This window comes from Tursiops truncatus, chromosome 6 (genome assembly GCF_011762595.2).
Source record: "Tursiops truncatus isolate mTurTru1 chromosome 6, mTurTru1.mat.Y, whole genome shotgun sequence".
NCBI lineage: Eukaryota > Metazoa > Chordata > Mammalia > Artiodactyla > Delphinidae > Tursiops > Tursiops truncatus.
In genome coordinates this window covers 85,130,378-85,148,074 of record NC_047039.1, presented here as the reverse complement: position 1 = coordinate 85,148,074, position 17,697 = coordinate 85,130,378, and the positions used below count along the sequence as shown (strand labels likewise).

The following is a 17,697-nucleotide window of genomic DNA, read 5'->3' as shown; positions in this document are numbered from 1 at the left end:
TTACCTGGTAATCCCACCCATTGCAATATATATCTCAAAGAAAGGATCAAAAATGATTTTTTAAATGCTATATGCAAAAGATTTTTTATTGTGGCAATATTTATTATATATATAATAAGTAATATTAAATACCTGACAGTTTGGGAGTAAAGTCAATTACGATAAAATAATAGTTACTGATAATATAAAGCTATTAAAGTTAATAAATAAAATAACTGTATAAATCCATAAATTTTTAGATTAAGTTTTTTAAAAAGAATATTTGTTATATTAACATATAACAGAGTTTACAACTCTGGAAAATATATGTGCATATGGTTGTAGTTCAGAGGAGAAAATGAAGAATTGAAAGTATATAGTAAAAGGATAATGGTAATCACCTCAAATTTAATTTTTAGAAATATTTTTCTGAGTTATTTTATTAATAAATTAAGACTTTTCAAAAGACCGCACAGTGGAGATAATGTAGCACATTCAGCACCAGGTCCAAGGCTAAAAGATGGTTTCCCAAACCTAGAAGGGGCGGGGGCTCTGGGAGCACAAGGAACAGAAAGGGGGCATCTCCTCAGCAACCTGGGCTGTGCCATATTGAGGAGCTGTTAAGCAGATTCCAGGTTAGAAGAGACAGAGGTGCCACAGCCCCCAGGACCAGGGATGTGATGGGAAGTTCCTGCGGACCCTAATTTTACTGTCCATCTAGATTATTTTCTTATCCAAATGTGTGAGCACTGTTAACTTCACTCATGCAGTGTCTCCCTGGATTTTGCAAATCATTTTTTGTTTCTTTTGTTGAATGTAATCTTTCAGTCTTTCAGTCTTCATTGATGAGAAAGTTTCAGATTCTATGAGTGAATATTTTCTTTATCCCTTTTCATGATTGTTGTTACAATTTTTTAGAAATCCCACATGATTACATCGCACAATCTTACCCCATTGTCTCCACCCAGGCAAACTCTCTCCCGCGATAGCTGTCCTTGGTACCTCTGGAGCCCACACCTCATGCAGGTGGAGGTCTCCATCTTCTGTGCCCGTCCTCCCACCCAGACAAAGGGCTATATGTACAGACACAACGAGTCTGCCAAATTTTATTGAGCTACTTTCTCTTCTGGGCAAAATAGTGGGGTGTCAAAAAAAAAAAGGAAATCATGTCTTCAAAATTAGAAACAGCATTTGCTTGCTCCTCATCCTGCTTCCCAGTATCTAGGAGAGGAATTGAAAGCAACGATTACAGACTCTTTAGAGGATCAGAGAAAATGGGTAGCTGCTGTGGAGTGGGTGATGTGGAGTGGGGGCTAGGGAGGCTTAGATCATAAGATTTAACCAGTAACATCTGAGGCAAATGATGACTGAAATACTTTAACTGCATTCCTTGCTGGAGTTTCAGAACCTAGTCAGTTATCTAACCAGCTGTCAGATGTTTCAAGGGTCCACATCTGAGCAAGGTGCAAAGGAGGGTTTAGCAGCAACAAAATTGGCGGTCTTGGCCTCTACATGTCACTGATGATCTAGGCAGAGACCAATCAGAACCTTTGATAGTACAGGCATCACCCTTTATCTGAATCTAGTCTGTTCCTGGAAATACGTTGGCTGGTAAATTTCCAGATGGTAGGAGTCCTTTCTGTTATCTTGTATGAGATGAACAATAAAGCCTTCCCACCTCATCCAAAAAGCCCAAACAGTTTCCCTAAATATCACTAAAACATTCTTAGACATTTATTAGTGTTTAATATCTAATGCACAATGCATGGACTGTTATATATGACAATCCACCAATGATTTCTGCATAATATGAAGCATTTAAAACACCAGTTCTTCAATGCTTAATCAGTGGTTATTCATGTGTGCATAATACAGAGTATGCTTTCCCACCACAGTACAGTGGATATATATTAATGTAAATGAACAATAAAATAAAATGTTAAAGAAATATAACAAGTATAAATAACATTTAGCAAAATAAAATAAGCAAGCAAGACAATTTTTTGAGTGGTTACGTATTGATTAAAGAGTTAATGGAGTGAGATTGGATGGGCTAGAGTGAGCCTGTGAAGGACTAAGTGAAGCCATAAATGCCTGAGATTTGCCTGTGGCTAAATCCTGGGACAGTCTTCTCTCCTTGGCTCTTGAGACTCTAGACGTGTGTGGCTGTGAGCTATCAAATGGGATAAAGTAATGGGATGAAGAAAATAAAAAACTTAGGTCTGTTTGCATTTCTTTGCTTCCATTGATACAGCTCTTGACAACATGAGACTGGGCTGTGATCGCATTTCTGAATGTGATGTTTCTGCTCCTGTCACTTGCACCTGCAGTCATTATTTTGTCTGCATCACTTAAATTTATTTTAAAGATTGACATTGAATATTCATTGCTCCTCTTCTTCCTCTGACAAGTGATAAATGTCAAGTTGAGCAAGTTCCACTCTATCAGACAAAAAGTTTTCACTTGATAACGTGGGGCTGATGCACATATGTAATGCATAACACATTGAAGTAGTGTGGTCCTAGGGGAAGGACAGCCGAATTACAACTGCAGTGGTACATCTTATCACTGAGACCCAGACACAGTATAAACATTTTCATTGGTGCCCAAAGGCAGATTATAGTGTTTTCTATTCAGATGGTGAGTTCTGAATAAAATTTTTTGCAAGTTGTAACAGGGAATAGTCAGAGTTCAGACAGCAAGGGGCACCTGTGAATGGTGTTCGCTTGAAGGCAGTGCGGGCTTTGGCATCAGACAATCCTGGATCCATAGCCTGGCTTCCCCATTTATTAGCTTGTATGATCTTGGGTATGGTAGTTAATGAGCCTCAGTTTCCTCAAATGTAAAATAGGGATAATAATACTGAACTTACAATGTTATTATAAGATCATAATATGCATATATGGTGTCTGGCACACAGATGTCCAATTAAAAAAAACACAGCAACTATTTCTATTAGTCTGTTAGCATGTGGATGTAAACAACAGAAATTTAAAGAAAGAAATGTATAAAATAAACTGAATACAGCCTCTTTGTTATTGGGATAATAAGAGGAAAATGAGACTAATTACTGTTATGCACAAAAAAACAGAGGGAACATCATGCTTTTAAAAGCAGGACGATTCACTGTAAGTTAAATTTTTCTTCTTCATCTTGGCAGCACCTTATAAGAAAGCAACACCAGTCTGTTTAGTGTTTTGCTGAGTGTTTGATGCTGTTAGTGTTAAAGTCCAAAATTAATTTCCCCAGTGCATTCTTCGTCCACAGCAGTAGTAATTGAATCCTTCTGTAATAGCCGTACCCTGTACACATTACAACAGGCCCAGGCCAAGGGAGGTTTTCAAACACATTTGTGTATACTTTCTGGAGGTCAGGTTGGTCACCACTTGTACAGAGATGTCCCAGGAAAAGCCCTCGTACCCGAGTAGCCTTCAGGGTCTGATACACTTCTCACATTTCCTAGACCAGCATTTCTTGTTCCCTAAGGCTGGGCTTCCTCCCTCATTCTCAGGTGTCTGCTAGTTTTCCTGCCTGTGTCCCAGTCTCCTAAACCTGGTGCATATTCTATGCCCCTGCTCACCTTTAGTCTTTTCTTCTTCAGGGATCCTAACACCCATCTTTGGTCCAGAGCCACTGCCAGAAGTAGTGTCATGGAGGAAAAGAGATTCCATGACCCAGGCTCCCCCAAAGACTGAAATCTCCAAACTCTGCCTCTGAGTCTGGGCCCCCAGATAGACTTTCTGGCATACCACGGAGGTCTAGCCATGTCTGAGCCATCCCAAATGGCTGCTTCTCCAGGACTGGGGGTAGAGGTGGGGAGAATGAAAGAAAGGAAGACCCATCAAGAGGATGGGAGGATCACTCATGTCAGTCAAATGAGGTGGTTAAGAGTGTAGGCTGTGGAGCCAGACTACCTGGGTGTGAACTCCAGCTCTGACCTTTACTAGTTATGTGACCTTGGACAAGTCACTTCATTCTTTTGTTCCTAAGTTTCCTCACCTGTAAAATGGAGGTAGTAACAGTACCTCTCTCATAGGTCCTTAGGAAGATTAAGAAAATTGCTACATTGATAAAGAGCTCAGAACTGTGCCTTCCACATGTTAAGTGCTAAATAATTGTCGATGATGATGGTGACCAAAAGCCTCCAGCAAAGGAATGACACCTAGGCTCCTTAGCATTGGTTTGTGTGATCTTGGGTGAGGTGCTTAATCTAGGCTTGCCTAGTGCGGGCCTGTTTCTCCCTCAGGACACAGGCCTCCTGCACCCTACCCCTGAACACAGCTCTCTATTTCACAAGCCCTCAGATCACTGTGCTGGAAGTTCATGTCTTTGTTACATTCTTTGTTTCTGCTTCCCTCAGCTTAGAGTGCAACTTTCCCACCCGAGCCTCCACATTCTACCTCCCTTACTTTAAGTCTTATCTCATGAGCCAGCTTCTCTGCAAAACCCAGGAGGCGTGGATCAATTTATCATGGGGTATAAATGTTTGCTTCCTCCCCAGATTCAAGCTGATTGAAGGCAGGGAAACAACCCTCCTAACTTCACCCCCCAGTACTTGGGAGAGTGCCTGGCACATAGTAGGCACTCAAGGTATCAAATGTCTTTCTTTCTGCAGGACTGACTGGTCATCGATGTCGTAGACTGGATGATACGTATTTCATAAGGACTTCGTGTAAATCATTTAGCAAAGTGCCTGTCACAGGTGTTAAAGTTATTATATTTATGGCTGTTGTTGCTCTTTTGTTGTAGAGTAGAAAGAGCCCAGGCTTTGGAGCTACTAAACAAACATTGACTTATAGACCAGCTTTGTCACTTAAATGCTGCAGGAACTTCAGCTTCCTCAACTATAAATTGCAGTTATCATACCTATCTCGGCGCAAAAATAAAAAGTAAGCAATCAACAAATAGGTCCCTTCTCTTTCTCCTCTGTGGCTGTCTAATTTTGTGACCTGGCTCAATTCCCTTCACTTCTCTGGCCCAGGTTACTCATCTTGAAAATGAGGACATTCAACTAGATGATCTCCATGTTCCCTGGCAGATCTAAATGTCAAAATTATTGAACTCATCATCTTTTCCCCTTAAATCTACTCATTCTCTGTCCCTGAGAGAGGTTCTTTCCTTGATAACTATTTAATGTTTTGATATATTAAATTGTTTCAGTTTTCAGTCTCTCTCGATGTCTATCTCTCTGTGTCTCTCTTGAGACCATAGGGTAGTCCAGATGCAGGGCCTCTGCACGACTCCAGAAACCATTCATACAGTAGGACTGTATGTGAGTAGCACCCCGGGAATTGTGCCCTGCAGCAGCCCTCAGTCCTGGATGGATTCCCTTCACAGTGTAGTTTAGTGATGTCTGCGGAGCACGCAGAGGAACAGTCTCCAGCTTTCCTTGGGTCCAGCAAAAAAGAATCTGCATCTAAGAGTGAACAATCGTGGGACCAGATGAAGCATCACATTCATGGCCTTTCCTTTCCTGTTCTGCCACAGACTTTGCAAATGGGCATCAAACACTTCTCTGGACTCTTCGTGCTGCTGTGCGTTGGATTTGGTCTCTCCATCTTGACCACCATTGGTGAGCACATAGTGTACAGGCTGCTGCTCCCACGCATCAAGAACAAATCTAGGCTGCAATACTGGCTCCACACCAGTCAGGTGAGTGCCACAGGCATCTTCCTCCAATATTCCTAAACGTCCGAATTCCCAATAATGGGAGAATCCGGGGCCCCAAGTCAGACTGACAAATGACAGGTTACCAAGAGAACCAGGGTTGTGTAGACACTCTCAATGTACAAGATGGAGTTCCCTCTATCCCATTAATTCACTTGCCCCTTAAATCAAGCTATCCCATAATGCTCGTGCCTTTCATATAACTGTCCACTGTTGCTCACAGTGGAAGGAATAGCATCCCTTTTAACCTGGCTTCTCTTAGTGACAGTCTGAAGAGATGGTGTGAAAGATTTGTTTCCTATAGACTCTTTTCTTGCCAAAATTGAAACCCATTAAATGAACTCGAAGTCCATTTCCCTTTAGATGAACCTACCAGCCCCTGTTCTCACTGCATTTCAATGGTCCAGAGCTTTGAAGTCCACTGGTGCCAAGGCCAAGCTCATAGGATCAAAGTTCCTTCATGTAATCCAGACACCTACACACTCACTTACAGACAGAACTGAAAATGTCAGGCAGACCACCATTCAAGCGTATTCCTTTGCACATCTCACCCTGATGGAAACTGGCACTGAGAGACAAAATGTACTCTGAAGGCTTCTTACCGATGAAGGAGCTCTAGCAAAGGCAGCAGTTCCCCCCGGCCCCCGCCCCCCAGCGCGTTGTCCAGCGAGGCCGGAGGAGCCATCCTGACCTCCCGACGACTCCCTCCTACTTCCCAGTGCACTATCTCAGCTCCTCAGTAGTGAGGCTGCCAGTTCTGCCACCTTTGCCCCCTGCATTGTTATGCGGACTCACTGCTTTGTTAACACAGTACTTTTTTTCTAGATAGGTCACTATCATTGGTTTGGTTACATGTGAACCCTGTTGTTCCTACTTTCATCCTAGGACCTAATTGGTCTCCTAAGGAGGACTCTGCAGACAACTGATCCTCTCCATTGTATGTTAGCATGATTAATTTAATTAATCAGGAGTTCTTACCTTCTTTGTTTTGGCTGTTAAGAAGTCAGACTTAAGTTTTTGACTCACCTTTAGCAATTGTGCCAGGCCCTTTGCCACGTGTTGGTTATGATAACTCTTCTTTATATCACATACCTTTTTACAACTCAGAGTATTTCTAAGCTTCCCATCAAATTACTTTTCTTTCCTCCAGGTAGAATAATAACTTATAATTAGAATTTTTGCTCTCTTGAGATTTGGGACTGAATATTGATCTTTTTTCCGTCATCATTGTTAAGTTGTTTAAAGAGGCCTAGGTTTGTAGTGAAGAGATTAAATCTCAGGGGGTACTTTGTCCCCTGGTTGCGTGTTTCTAACAGTCTCTGTGTGTGCATCTGTTCTTTCTGCCAGAGATTACATAGAGCACTAAACACATCATTCGTGGAGGAAAAGCGGCAGCGTTTCAAGACTAAACGTGTGGAAAAGAGGTAAGAAGAGGCCGGTTCCAGGTGTCATTTATGTTTGTTAAAAGTTTAGAGATGTAACTGAGACTTCATGCTCAAAAGGGAAATTATGTATAATGAATCAAATCGGGACCAAGTTGTTGATAAACACCATCAGTAAAAATACGTGGTCTCAAATAGAAGTAGCACAGACAAAATAAAAAACATATCTGTACATAGATGGACACTGAAATGCAGTACAGGCAATATATGTTGCGGTTTAAGTGCTGGTGTGATCTCTAAGGTCAAGCATCCGGATCCAAATACTGACTCTGACACTTACAATATGTATGGTCTTGGGCGAGTCGCTATGCCCCAATTTCCTCACTCGTGAAAATTAGATAAATAGAGTACCTACTTTCTAGAGATGCTATAAGAATTCAATGAGATAACACATCTAAAGCCCTGAAAACAAAGCTATTTTAGCTATTATTGTGTACAAAATACAAGTTAGACTTAATTCATAAGTACTACAGGCAGTTTCATGCAATATTGCCCCTTTGGCATGTTTCCACTCCCCACTCCTTTCCAGCACTTCTAGGAATATTTGAAATATGCAACAGACGTGTTCTGTTTAACCCATTTCCCGGCACTGTTACTACAAACTCCCCAGAAAAGAGCATCTCATTAATAGGAAGCAACAAGCATTAAATGCATAGTTGACATTTGAAAATTGAAACTCTGCATCTTCCCCACATCCAGCCTGTGGAAGACTGTTGCCTCATTCATGGTGGCTAAAGATGTTAGAAGTATTTGGGTCTAGTACCTGGCTGGCCTCTGTTTCATGCTGCCTAAGACAGCCTCCTGGTTCTTTCTTATGTCCAGAGGCCTCGGTTTACAGCATTTCCTCCAAGCAACTCTGTCATCTATGGCAGATCCTCAGCTCCAAGCTTGGCTTTCTGGGTAATCTTAAAACCTGACACTCACACTTCTTATTCACAATAGAGGACAAGGAAAAGGGGGTGGAAAACATGATTCTTTTTCATTGTTTTTACCTCCTTGGGGACTGCTGCAGTCCCCTTCTCTGCAATTTGCATCAAGCTTGTCAGAATCATTTCCGTTATCTCTTAAAGCCTCTCTTTCCAGGCAGGGAGCACACCCCCCTCTCCCTCAGGGTCTGTGGTGCTCCTGTATCACACTGCGGCCCCATCAGCAACAAGCTGCCGACCAATCAGGTCACAGCTGTTCTATGTCGTGTTACATATTTTTTTCTATAATTATTTTTAACATAAATTTTTAACGAGAGAGGAACACAAGAAGACATAGCAGCAAAGACACCATCTCATAATAACAAAGCATTTGTTTTCCAGCCATAATAGAAACAGGGAGCTTCCAGTGATCCCATTTCCAACTGTGAGATGACTCCTATTCGCATTTCTCTCACCTAAATTCAGAACCAAATGCATCTTTCCCTCAGCTTATCCATTTTTGTTGGCAGATTCCCTTCTGAAATCCCTTATTTGAGAAGGAGCTAAGGCAACACACCCTCATGGCTTATGGGGCCCATGTTTCCTGTGGTACCTCCCTACAACCCAACACCCACCTATAACCTTTCAAACGCAGTGAGTGTTTGAGGACTCACAGCTGTCACAACTCTTCTGCATGGTCTAGTGGAGTACTGAACCTCAGCGTTACAAAATTGTCCTGTGAAAGCTTTTTAGTGTTAAATTCAGTTAACTCACTGGTCGCCTTACACTCTAAGGCTGAGGAAAGCTTGCAAACCACAATCAAAACACTCTAGAGGCCAACAATATAACACGTTCATTTCCTCCAATTAGACACCATATCTGCCATTCAGCACCTATCACCTTGCATTCATAGGTGGCTCAGAGCCACATGTCAATCATCAGAGCACTTGTGATGCTGCCACCTAGAGTATGTCATGGAAGCCAGCTTTTGCTTATTCTTCTATATTATATTCCCAGATATATGTACAAAGCTCTGGAGAAAACCAGATTGGCTAATTCTATTTGCCTGATTTCTGAGGTTGCCTGGACATTCTAGGAAAATGTGTTGATAACTCCCAGGTTTTCCCCACTATGAATCATTCCATGATCCTAGAGTTAGGTCCGTTGGCTCAAAAACTCTCTCCCTCTTTTTTTCTTTGGAAGAATATCTATGCAAATACCTTTATCTGCCGCAACTTGACATCCCTCCCCTATGTTTCTTATTTATTGAGTGAATAAAATAATAGATAAATAAATGAATTACTAACATATGGGTTTGAGGAAAGGCCTGGGGAAATTATGGGCCATGGTATGAAAAGATTTTGCTCTTTTCTTTAAATCAGAGGAAAAAGGTAGATATTGCAAAAGATTATATATATAGTCCTTAGTTTATTCAACATGTGATTTCATGTAAATTTTGGTCTGTCCTTCACTCCACTGGGTTTCCAATACACCTCCTCTTTTCTCTTTCCTCTCACCTCAAGATATACAAAAATTGTAAACCATATATATATATATATATATATATATATATATATATACAAATAACACATGCCACAAACAAGATTGTTTTGAAATTATTCAAACTCAATAGTAAAAGATTTGAAGGAAGAATTAAAGGGAACTGTAAGGCTAGAAGGAAAATTATATCCACACCTTTGACCCAGTGTAAAGACAATGGAGCTGTAAGTGAGCTCATTATAGAACTTTTACCCAGCCCAGGGCACAGGAAAGCTGGGCTGTGGTACTCCCTGCTCATTTATATGGGCCTTAAACCATGAGAAATGTTAAAGAACTGCAGAGTGGTTTGGAATGTGTTTGTGTGTTTTAATGGCTCGGAGCACGTATCAATCAGTTTTTGCTGTGTGAGAAATCATCTCAGTTCATAATGTTTTAAACAACAGCTAGTTGCTTATGAATCTATGTGTCAGCTGTGCAGGCTACTGATTTGGGCCAAACTTGGCTGATCGTGGTCACATTTGCTCCTGTGTCTACAGCCAGCTTGGAGAAAGGAGGGAGAAGCAGAGGGCTGGCTGGTCTAGGATGGCCTCAGCTGGTCAACCAGGAAGACTGGGGACTCTCTCCGATGGTCTGTTATCAACCACCCGACTAGTCTGGACTGGTTCCACTGTAGCAGTAGGGTTCTGAGAGAGGCAGTGGAAGTGTGCAAGACTTGGAACCACCACCTGCCACTTCTGCCACTTCCTATTGGCCAGAACAAGTCATGAGACCCGGCCAAATTCAAGGGGGAGGGAAAGAAGACTTTCCCCTGGAATCCCCCTTGATAAGGGTGAGTTGCTAAGTCACACTGCAGAGGGATATGGATGAAAGGAAGAACGAAGGATTAGGACCACTTTTGCAATGCACACAGGGCAAAATGAAACAGGATCACCCTAGTTAAGTCCTTGTGTTTTTGTTCTTATCCATGTAACTGAATTGACACTTAATTATCTCTCCCTTTTCCCCTCCCCTGCAGGTCCTTCCCTTCTCCTCCTGGTTAGTAAGAGTCCAGGAATAAATTCTTGATTCAGTTACATGGATGGGAACAAAGACACAAGGACTTAATAGAGTGTTTCTATTTTGTTTTGCCCTGTGGTAGATTGCAAAAGTGGTCATAATTCTCCTCTGCCTCCTCTTCCTCCTTCTCCTTCAACAAGGCTAGAGGAAATTAGCAGCCATGTGCTTAGGGCTCTAATCTGTTCTTATAGCAAGAAGCTCTTCTCATTGCATCTGTCAAAGTGTATTTCAGAAACCAGACCCCCTCTTCCTGTGCCTGGTCAGCAATAACTCTTTTGCTGTCTACAGCCATCTCAAGGATGGTGGTAGGTGGCTCGACACGAGCCTGAAAGAGGATCTATTTCAATTTGACTTTCATTATTCCAGCAAGAACTTGAGGCTCTCTTGGGTCTTTTTTTTTTTTTTAAGCTTCAGACCTCAACTGTCATTCTCAACTCACAAAGTCATCCCTATACTGGGACACTTTGGGCTGAAACCTGCAGCTTGTATGCTTTTATTCTCCTCAAACTCAACTAGTAAACATCAGGGTTGTCCTGCGGGGCTAAGGATGAGTCATATTAGAGTACCTACCAGCAGGACCATGCTTAGAGTCCAGCAGCTGAATAAACAGAATCTCATTTCTACTGAAGCATCATCTTCATAGCCGTGAACTGTTTCAAGTCAGTGCGGCTTTCTGAGCCTCACTGGCAGGAAGAGAATAGAAAAGCATCTAAGGTTCTTCATAAAAGAACGTGCCATACCCTGGCCCATCAGCCCTCCAGGTGCAACACCCATTCCGGTTTCAGGACAGCATGAGACTTGATGAATCACTGAACATCAGTTGAAAAGAATTGCATTGGCTCCTTTTATTCCCCTGACACTCCAGCAGGCAGCCTGTCCATGGTTTTGTGACTCCATCTCTATCTGCGTACCCAGTTCCATATTACTCACAAGGAAGTAGCTAAAAGATGGGGAGAGCTGCAGAGTAGAAAGTCAATCTAAAGTGTCTCTTGGTTTCCTAGGTCCAATGTGGGACCCTGTCAGCTCACTGTGTGGAATACGTCCAATCTGAGTCATGACAATCGACGAAAATACATCTTCAGTGATGAGGGGGGACAAAACCAGCTGAGCCTCCGGACCCACCAAGACATCCCTCTCCCACCAAGAAGAAGAGAGCTTCCTGCCTCGCTGACCACCAATGGGAAAGCAGACTCCCTAAATGGGGCTCGGAACTCAGTGATGCAGGAGCTCTCAGAGCTGGAGAAGCAGATTCAGGTGATCCAGCAAGAGCTGCAGCTGGCTGTGAGCAGGAAAACGGAGCTGGAAGAGTACCAAAGGACAAATCGGACTTGTGAGCCCTAAGTGGCCACGCTGCTCTCTTTTCTCAGTTCCTGGCCTTCTTCTGAGCCCTTAAGACACTTTGTAATGCTCTTTTGTAACTACTGACCAAGGTGGGGGGAAGCTGAGGTCTGGGTCTTCTTAGAGGTCAAGTCTGCTCTCCCTAGCCTGCAAAGCAGCAGCCAGCCTTCTCAAGCTCATTCCTAGGTCTCCAGGGTAGGAGTCTTCCTCAGAGCAGGAATCTTACATTAGTCAGAAGTAAACATCGTGTGAGGGATCTGTGAATAACCAGACAACCCCAGCTCCTGTTAATCTTTTCACCTGGTGCCACAGTAACATTTCTGGTTTTTAGCCCTTTCTCTGCACTATCAACAAGAGATAAAATTGTTACTCATACCTGTGTCTTACTGGGTTGTTGGTTTTAATCTTAGTATAGAGCGGGATTATTCAGGGTTGTGACTTTTGCTATAACTCCCCAGTGTAGATTTGTTCCTACAGTCTGAATGGGGAGCCAGGGAAGAGCTAGAGAAACTTAGGACAGGAAGGTGGGTACTTAGAAAACTTAACTGAACTCATTCACATCATAGCAGGCCAAAGATTGATTGGATCAGGCAAGAGCCATGTTTTTGAAAGGGTCCTGGATCTCCAACATCATCCTGACTAACATTTGGTAGGAACATGTTTACACGCCACTATGAAAGGGAACAGGGATGTGGTGAGCAGAAAGAGCACAGGCAGAAGAGGCATTAAAATGTATACCATGCTTTTCAAACGAAAGCTCTGGGCCAGAAAAGCAATTTCGCTAAGGAATGAATAGGCCCGTACTTCTAATCTAATTAAGCATCTCCACTATAGTGTGTGCCTTTCAGAAAGGAAAGTGAGAAAAGCAAGGCAAGGATGTGGCCTTAGGATGAAACTGGGACATTCCTGCTAATTGCCTGCACAGGACATGTGAGCTGGCACTGTGAGTTAAGGGAAGGTGTTCTGCAATCCATATATTTGGCTATTTTCAGATCAGCAGTCACCTGTGTCTTAGCTATAGGAATCCCAGAAGTGAACTTCAAGCCTGTGAACACCACAAGCTTAAACATTCAGGAATGTGCCCTGTGCTTTTCATATCTATATGGATCACTAGCAAGTCAGTCTTGCAGCCTCACACCCCCTCATCTGTGAGAAACTGTGAACAGGCACTGGTCCCTCTGATTCTCCCCCAAACCCCATCTAATGCCCCCAAGAGATTGATATGAGTAAGCCGTTTCCCCTCTGCCTAGGCATCCCTTTTCCAGTGTGCAAAGGCTTGGACACGCAGAAAGGGAAAGGAATACGTGAACTATAGAACTTCAGTTCTCAGTCACCTAGGAACTCATTAGGATGCTGACTGCATGAGATGGGAAAGGGGGTGGATGTGGGCTCAGAAAACTGTTACCAACACTCCCAGGTGACTGACATGCGGCCTAAAAATTACTCTTCAAGAAACATTGTTCTAGAAATTTGTCTGCTCCAGGCATGGGGAGAATTGAGAAGAGCCTTTTTGAGAGTTTCTCAAAAGGCTTCAGCACACACCTGATGATTCACGGTCCACACAGCCACGCCCACCCCAGGACACCATGTAGGACTAGACTTCCTTGTCTATCAATTACTTGCTTTATCTTCTCAGTTGCTTATCATCTTTGCTCCACCCCAGTCAGTTTGAAGGCCTACAAAGAGTTCTCAGCACCGTGCCAAGCACCGTGCTCTGTAAGCTGCAGATCATTGGGAAGGCTCCTCAATCACAAAATTTCTTCCCCTACTTTTGGATGCAGTCCCTGCATTTCCACCAAGAGCTGCCCAGTCCCCCAAGGAAAGATAACACTTTAAGCTGCAATTAGATAAGACTCCAGCAATTAGCTGTCTGAGAAAACCCTGGGGTGGATACAGGCTTAGAGATTCTGATGAGGGAGGTGGACGGGTTCTAAAGTTAGACTTCATCAACCTCACAGATGAAACAGTTCAATAATGAGGGAACAGTGATCCCTGGAAACAGAAAGGACAGCTCTGCTTTGAAATGCCCATCCTCCCATGTTCTCACCCCAGACAAAAAAGTAGGTTTGCAACTGCCTTTGGAAGATTATGCCCCTTAGCCATCCCCACCCATCTGCAACAACTAAGGATGCTCTAGAGACTCTGCCATCATGCTCTGCACCCCTAACCTCTGCGCAGCCTGGAAGGCTGACGTATAGGTGTACCTCAACTCACGTAACAGCCATGCTCCTAATGCTGTACCTGGACATTTTTTATAACTCAGCTCAGATTCTGACTGTACTTGAGAAGTTGGCTATTTAAAGGAACCCAGAGGTGAATTCTTTTGTAAAGAATCCTTTTGTAATGCAATTAATTATCCCGTAATGTATTTGTTTTGTAAGTTTGGATTTTTGTATATCAGGTTTACCTTAAGCTTCTCTACTGAGGCATTCTGAGCAGTGGTGGTAACATGCCAGATCACCCTGCCTATCCACAAACATGTAGATGACCAGGGCATGGCTCCTCGAATATCTTCTGAGGAACTACTTGGCCAAAACTGCGGCCAGGAGGTGGCCAGAAGCAGCAGGAGCTGAAAGCAGGCTTACTGCCGTCAGCATTGCTTGAAATGCCCCCATGTTCTGGACAAAGAAAAACAAAGCATAATCGCTTGTGTTGAAATGATGCAGTCTTCATGTTAAGTAGGAATGGTAATTGAACAGTGTTTTGCAATTTGTGAAACAGTGTGTTGTGTTTTGTAAAAAGATTTCATGAAATGGTGGGTCCTTTGAAAACCTTCTTTCCTGTTCTGCTCCACCTCTGTTCTCTCAACTCCCCTCAGGCTCAAGAAACACAAGGATCAGAGAAGTCTTCAGGTGGAGGGTGGTTTTCTGGTAAAGAAGGAGATAAGCGATGCTATCTTGCCTCCTATTGTGGGCTTCTCTTCCATGAGATCAGGAAGACCTCCATTTTTTTTTTTATTATTTTTATTTTTGGCTGTGTTGGGTCTTCATTGCTGTGCGTGGGCTTTCTCTAGTTGCGGCGAGTGGGAGCTACCCTTCGTTGCGGTGCACCGGCTTGTCATTGTGGTGGCTTCTCTTGTTGTGGAGCACGGGCTCTAGGCGCACGGACTTCAGTAGTTGTGGCTCATGGGCTCAGTATTTGTGGCTCGTGGGCTCTAGAGCGCAGGCTCAGTAGTTGTGGCGCACGGGCTTAGTTGCTCCGCGGGATGTGGGATCTTCCTGGACCCGGGCTCGAACCCATGTCCCCTGCATTAGCAGGCGGATTCTTAACCACTGAGCCACAGTGCTGAAAAAAGACCTCCATTTTTTTCCAAGCTCTGATGCTAGGAAATGAGGTGCACGACAAGTCCACTATCACACTCCCCAACCCTGTTTTCCAAGGGGGAATTCCTGGCACAGGAAGCATATAATAAAGTAGGACTGGGCAAGTTGGAACAGATAGGGCTATTGGTTCATGTAAATAATGAAAATAAGGGCCCCAGAGTGTGGATGCCCAAGGTGGAGGAGCAGGGGGATCCCTCCAACAATTGAAGAAAAGCTGGAAGAATGACTGGGACAGACAAGTGAGAAGCCACAATCATTCGAGGTCTTTAAGGTGCCTCGAGATGACTTTCCATTATCCACGGATCTTGCTGTTGCACAAACCTTATATGGGAGCTGCTGCTTCTGTGCCAACCAGATAAGCCGTAAGTGGAGCAGCTGCTGAGCAGGACAGAGCTATGTCATCTGGGCAGCAGACTTCTCAGTGATGGTGCTGGGTCTGTTAGAGCCTTGGAGCTAGTGACCACTTCCTCGGTATGGATAAAGACTTAAGGGGAAAGAAACCATTAGCCTCTCTTCCTCCCAACTCATATATTTGATAGGCAAACCAGAAAATCCATCCAGTCTTCAGAAGGAACTGCTTTCTAGTCATCAAATCCACTTCACTCTGCAGTGTTCACTTATTCCTTTCTTCACCCACCCACACCCATCTAATCCAGGATTCCCTCATTCTTTTAGTTCCTAATCGTTTTATGAAAATAACGTACCTGTAAGTATTTTCTTAAGGTTTGTAAAGTGTTTGCATTGTGTCTTCACTTTAATGTGTTTGCAATTGCTCCGTTCCAGGAAGAACTGAAACGCTGTCTTGTGAGCATGAGGTGAACAGGCTGTTTTGCTCCAGCCACTTTTCTTGTACAACCACGTGATGGACTAGATGTCCTCAGGCCTTTTCCATTTTCAGTTTCTATGACTGTGGAATAAATGTTGAGATAAAAACTTCACTTCCAGGTGTACTGCTGGCATTGTCTTTGGGGACTCAAATGTTGACATGATACCAGCCCCTTCCTAACAGGAGACCCAGTGATGCTGTGACTTATGCTTACTTCTTTGGTATAGTCCAAAAGTGACACAAAACGTGCTGAGCAAACTCAGAGCCCTGGCATCATGCAGTTAAACTGAAATCGCTTCGTCTGAGACATTCTAGGAAAAGCCACACTATTGAGAGATCTCTAAAAAACTCTGCTCCAATCACCTCATTTAGTAATTCAACAAACATTTGTTAAAGAATTTATATTTATGTGCCAAGTGCTGGAGACCATCATAAGATGGGCATGGTCTTTAACCTCAAGGACCTTCTCGTCTGTCCTTTTCACAACCTGTAAACTGATACTACTATATATAATAGCTGACACTTATTGAGCACCTATTTTAGTAACTGTGATCTCATTTAATCTCCATTAAAATTCTGTGAGATTGGTACTCTAGACCTAGTCTAGAGTAGATAAGCTGGACCTCTAGTTTATAGATGGAAAGACTAAGGGTCAGGGAATTATGTGAGCTGCCCACAGTCCCACAGCTAATAAGAGTAGTGGCAGAGATTCATACGCAAGCAGTGCAATTCCAGAACAACCATACTATGTTGTCAGAATACTGATTTCCTTACAACTTCCCCTTCTTCCTCTAACCCTTCCCCTCTCTAGTCTTTCTGCCATACTGCCTCCTGCCCATGCCTCAGCCTGGTCCCCAGCTCCACAGAAAGCTCACGTGGTAACTGCACCTGCCATGGTCCACTGAACTCCACACTGCAGCCCTTGAGTAGCACAGAAATACTGTTTCAGGCATCTTTTTGCTTTCTAGTCCAACCAAGAACTGGTGCAAACACAGCTGCAAATCACTCAGCAGTCCTGCAGTCTCAGGCGTTTTGCAATTAGCTGCTGGAAAATTTGCTGTCATGAATCTGCTAGCTGGATGGATGCATTCTTCCCACACAATCTTTTGGCATATACCCAAACCAAATACTACAAAAATATAGACCTACTGCATAACCTAGTTCAACCACCAACTTACCAAAGTCTGTTGAGCATCATTAAGTCATTCATTTTTTAGATGCTTATTCTGAGCCAGGCATTGGGCTGGCTGCTGGAGATAGAAAGACATAAAGCAGATTCTGATCCCATGGAGCTCAGTCTAGTGGGGAGACACAAACTGGGAAAAAAATGTGGCGTGTACTCTGATAAAGAAATGCACATCAGGTACTACGGGAGCAAAGACACTTTTTCCCTTTTTCCTCTGTGTGTGTGTGTGTGTGTGTGTGCGTGCACGCGCGTGTGTGTGTGTGTAGTGTGCAGTGGAGAAATCGAGTGGAGGGTAATAGGCATCCCAGGTTAAAAAAAAAAAAAACCAGCACGTGCAGTTCTGGAGTTGGGAAACTATGGCAATCAAGGCACTTAGGAACATCAAATAGTACAATATGACAGAAACATAAAGCACAAGGTGGGTAGCAAGCTATCAGGCCTGGAAAGAGAAAAGCAGAGACAAGATCACTGTGCT

General features: G+C 43.3%; 1 protein-coding gene across 1 annotated transcript in view; it reads left to right on the top strand.

Moving 5' to 3' along the window:
* Window positions 1-12,268, top strand: part of GRIN3A (glutamate ionotropic receptor NMDA type subunit 3A) — a 150,945-nt gene extending 138,677 nt beyond the window's left edge. Inside the window, exons 7-9 of the mRNA XM_019948871.3 lie at window positions 5,467-5,631; window positions 6,994-7,070; window positions 11,551-12,268. Coding sequence (XP_019804430.1) covers window positions 5,467-5,631; window positions 6,994-7,070; window positions 11,551-11,890 — 582 coding nt within the window. The 3' untranslated portion in view covers window positions 11,891-12,268. The remainder of the gene's footprint in view (window positions 1-5,466; window positions 5,632-6,993; window positions 7,071-11,550) is intronic.
* Window positions 12,269-17,697: the final 5,429 nt, after the last annotated feature.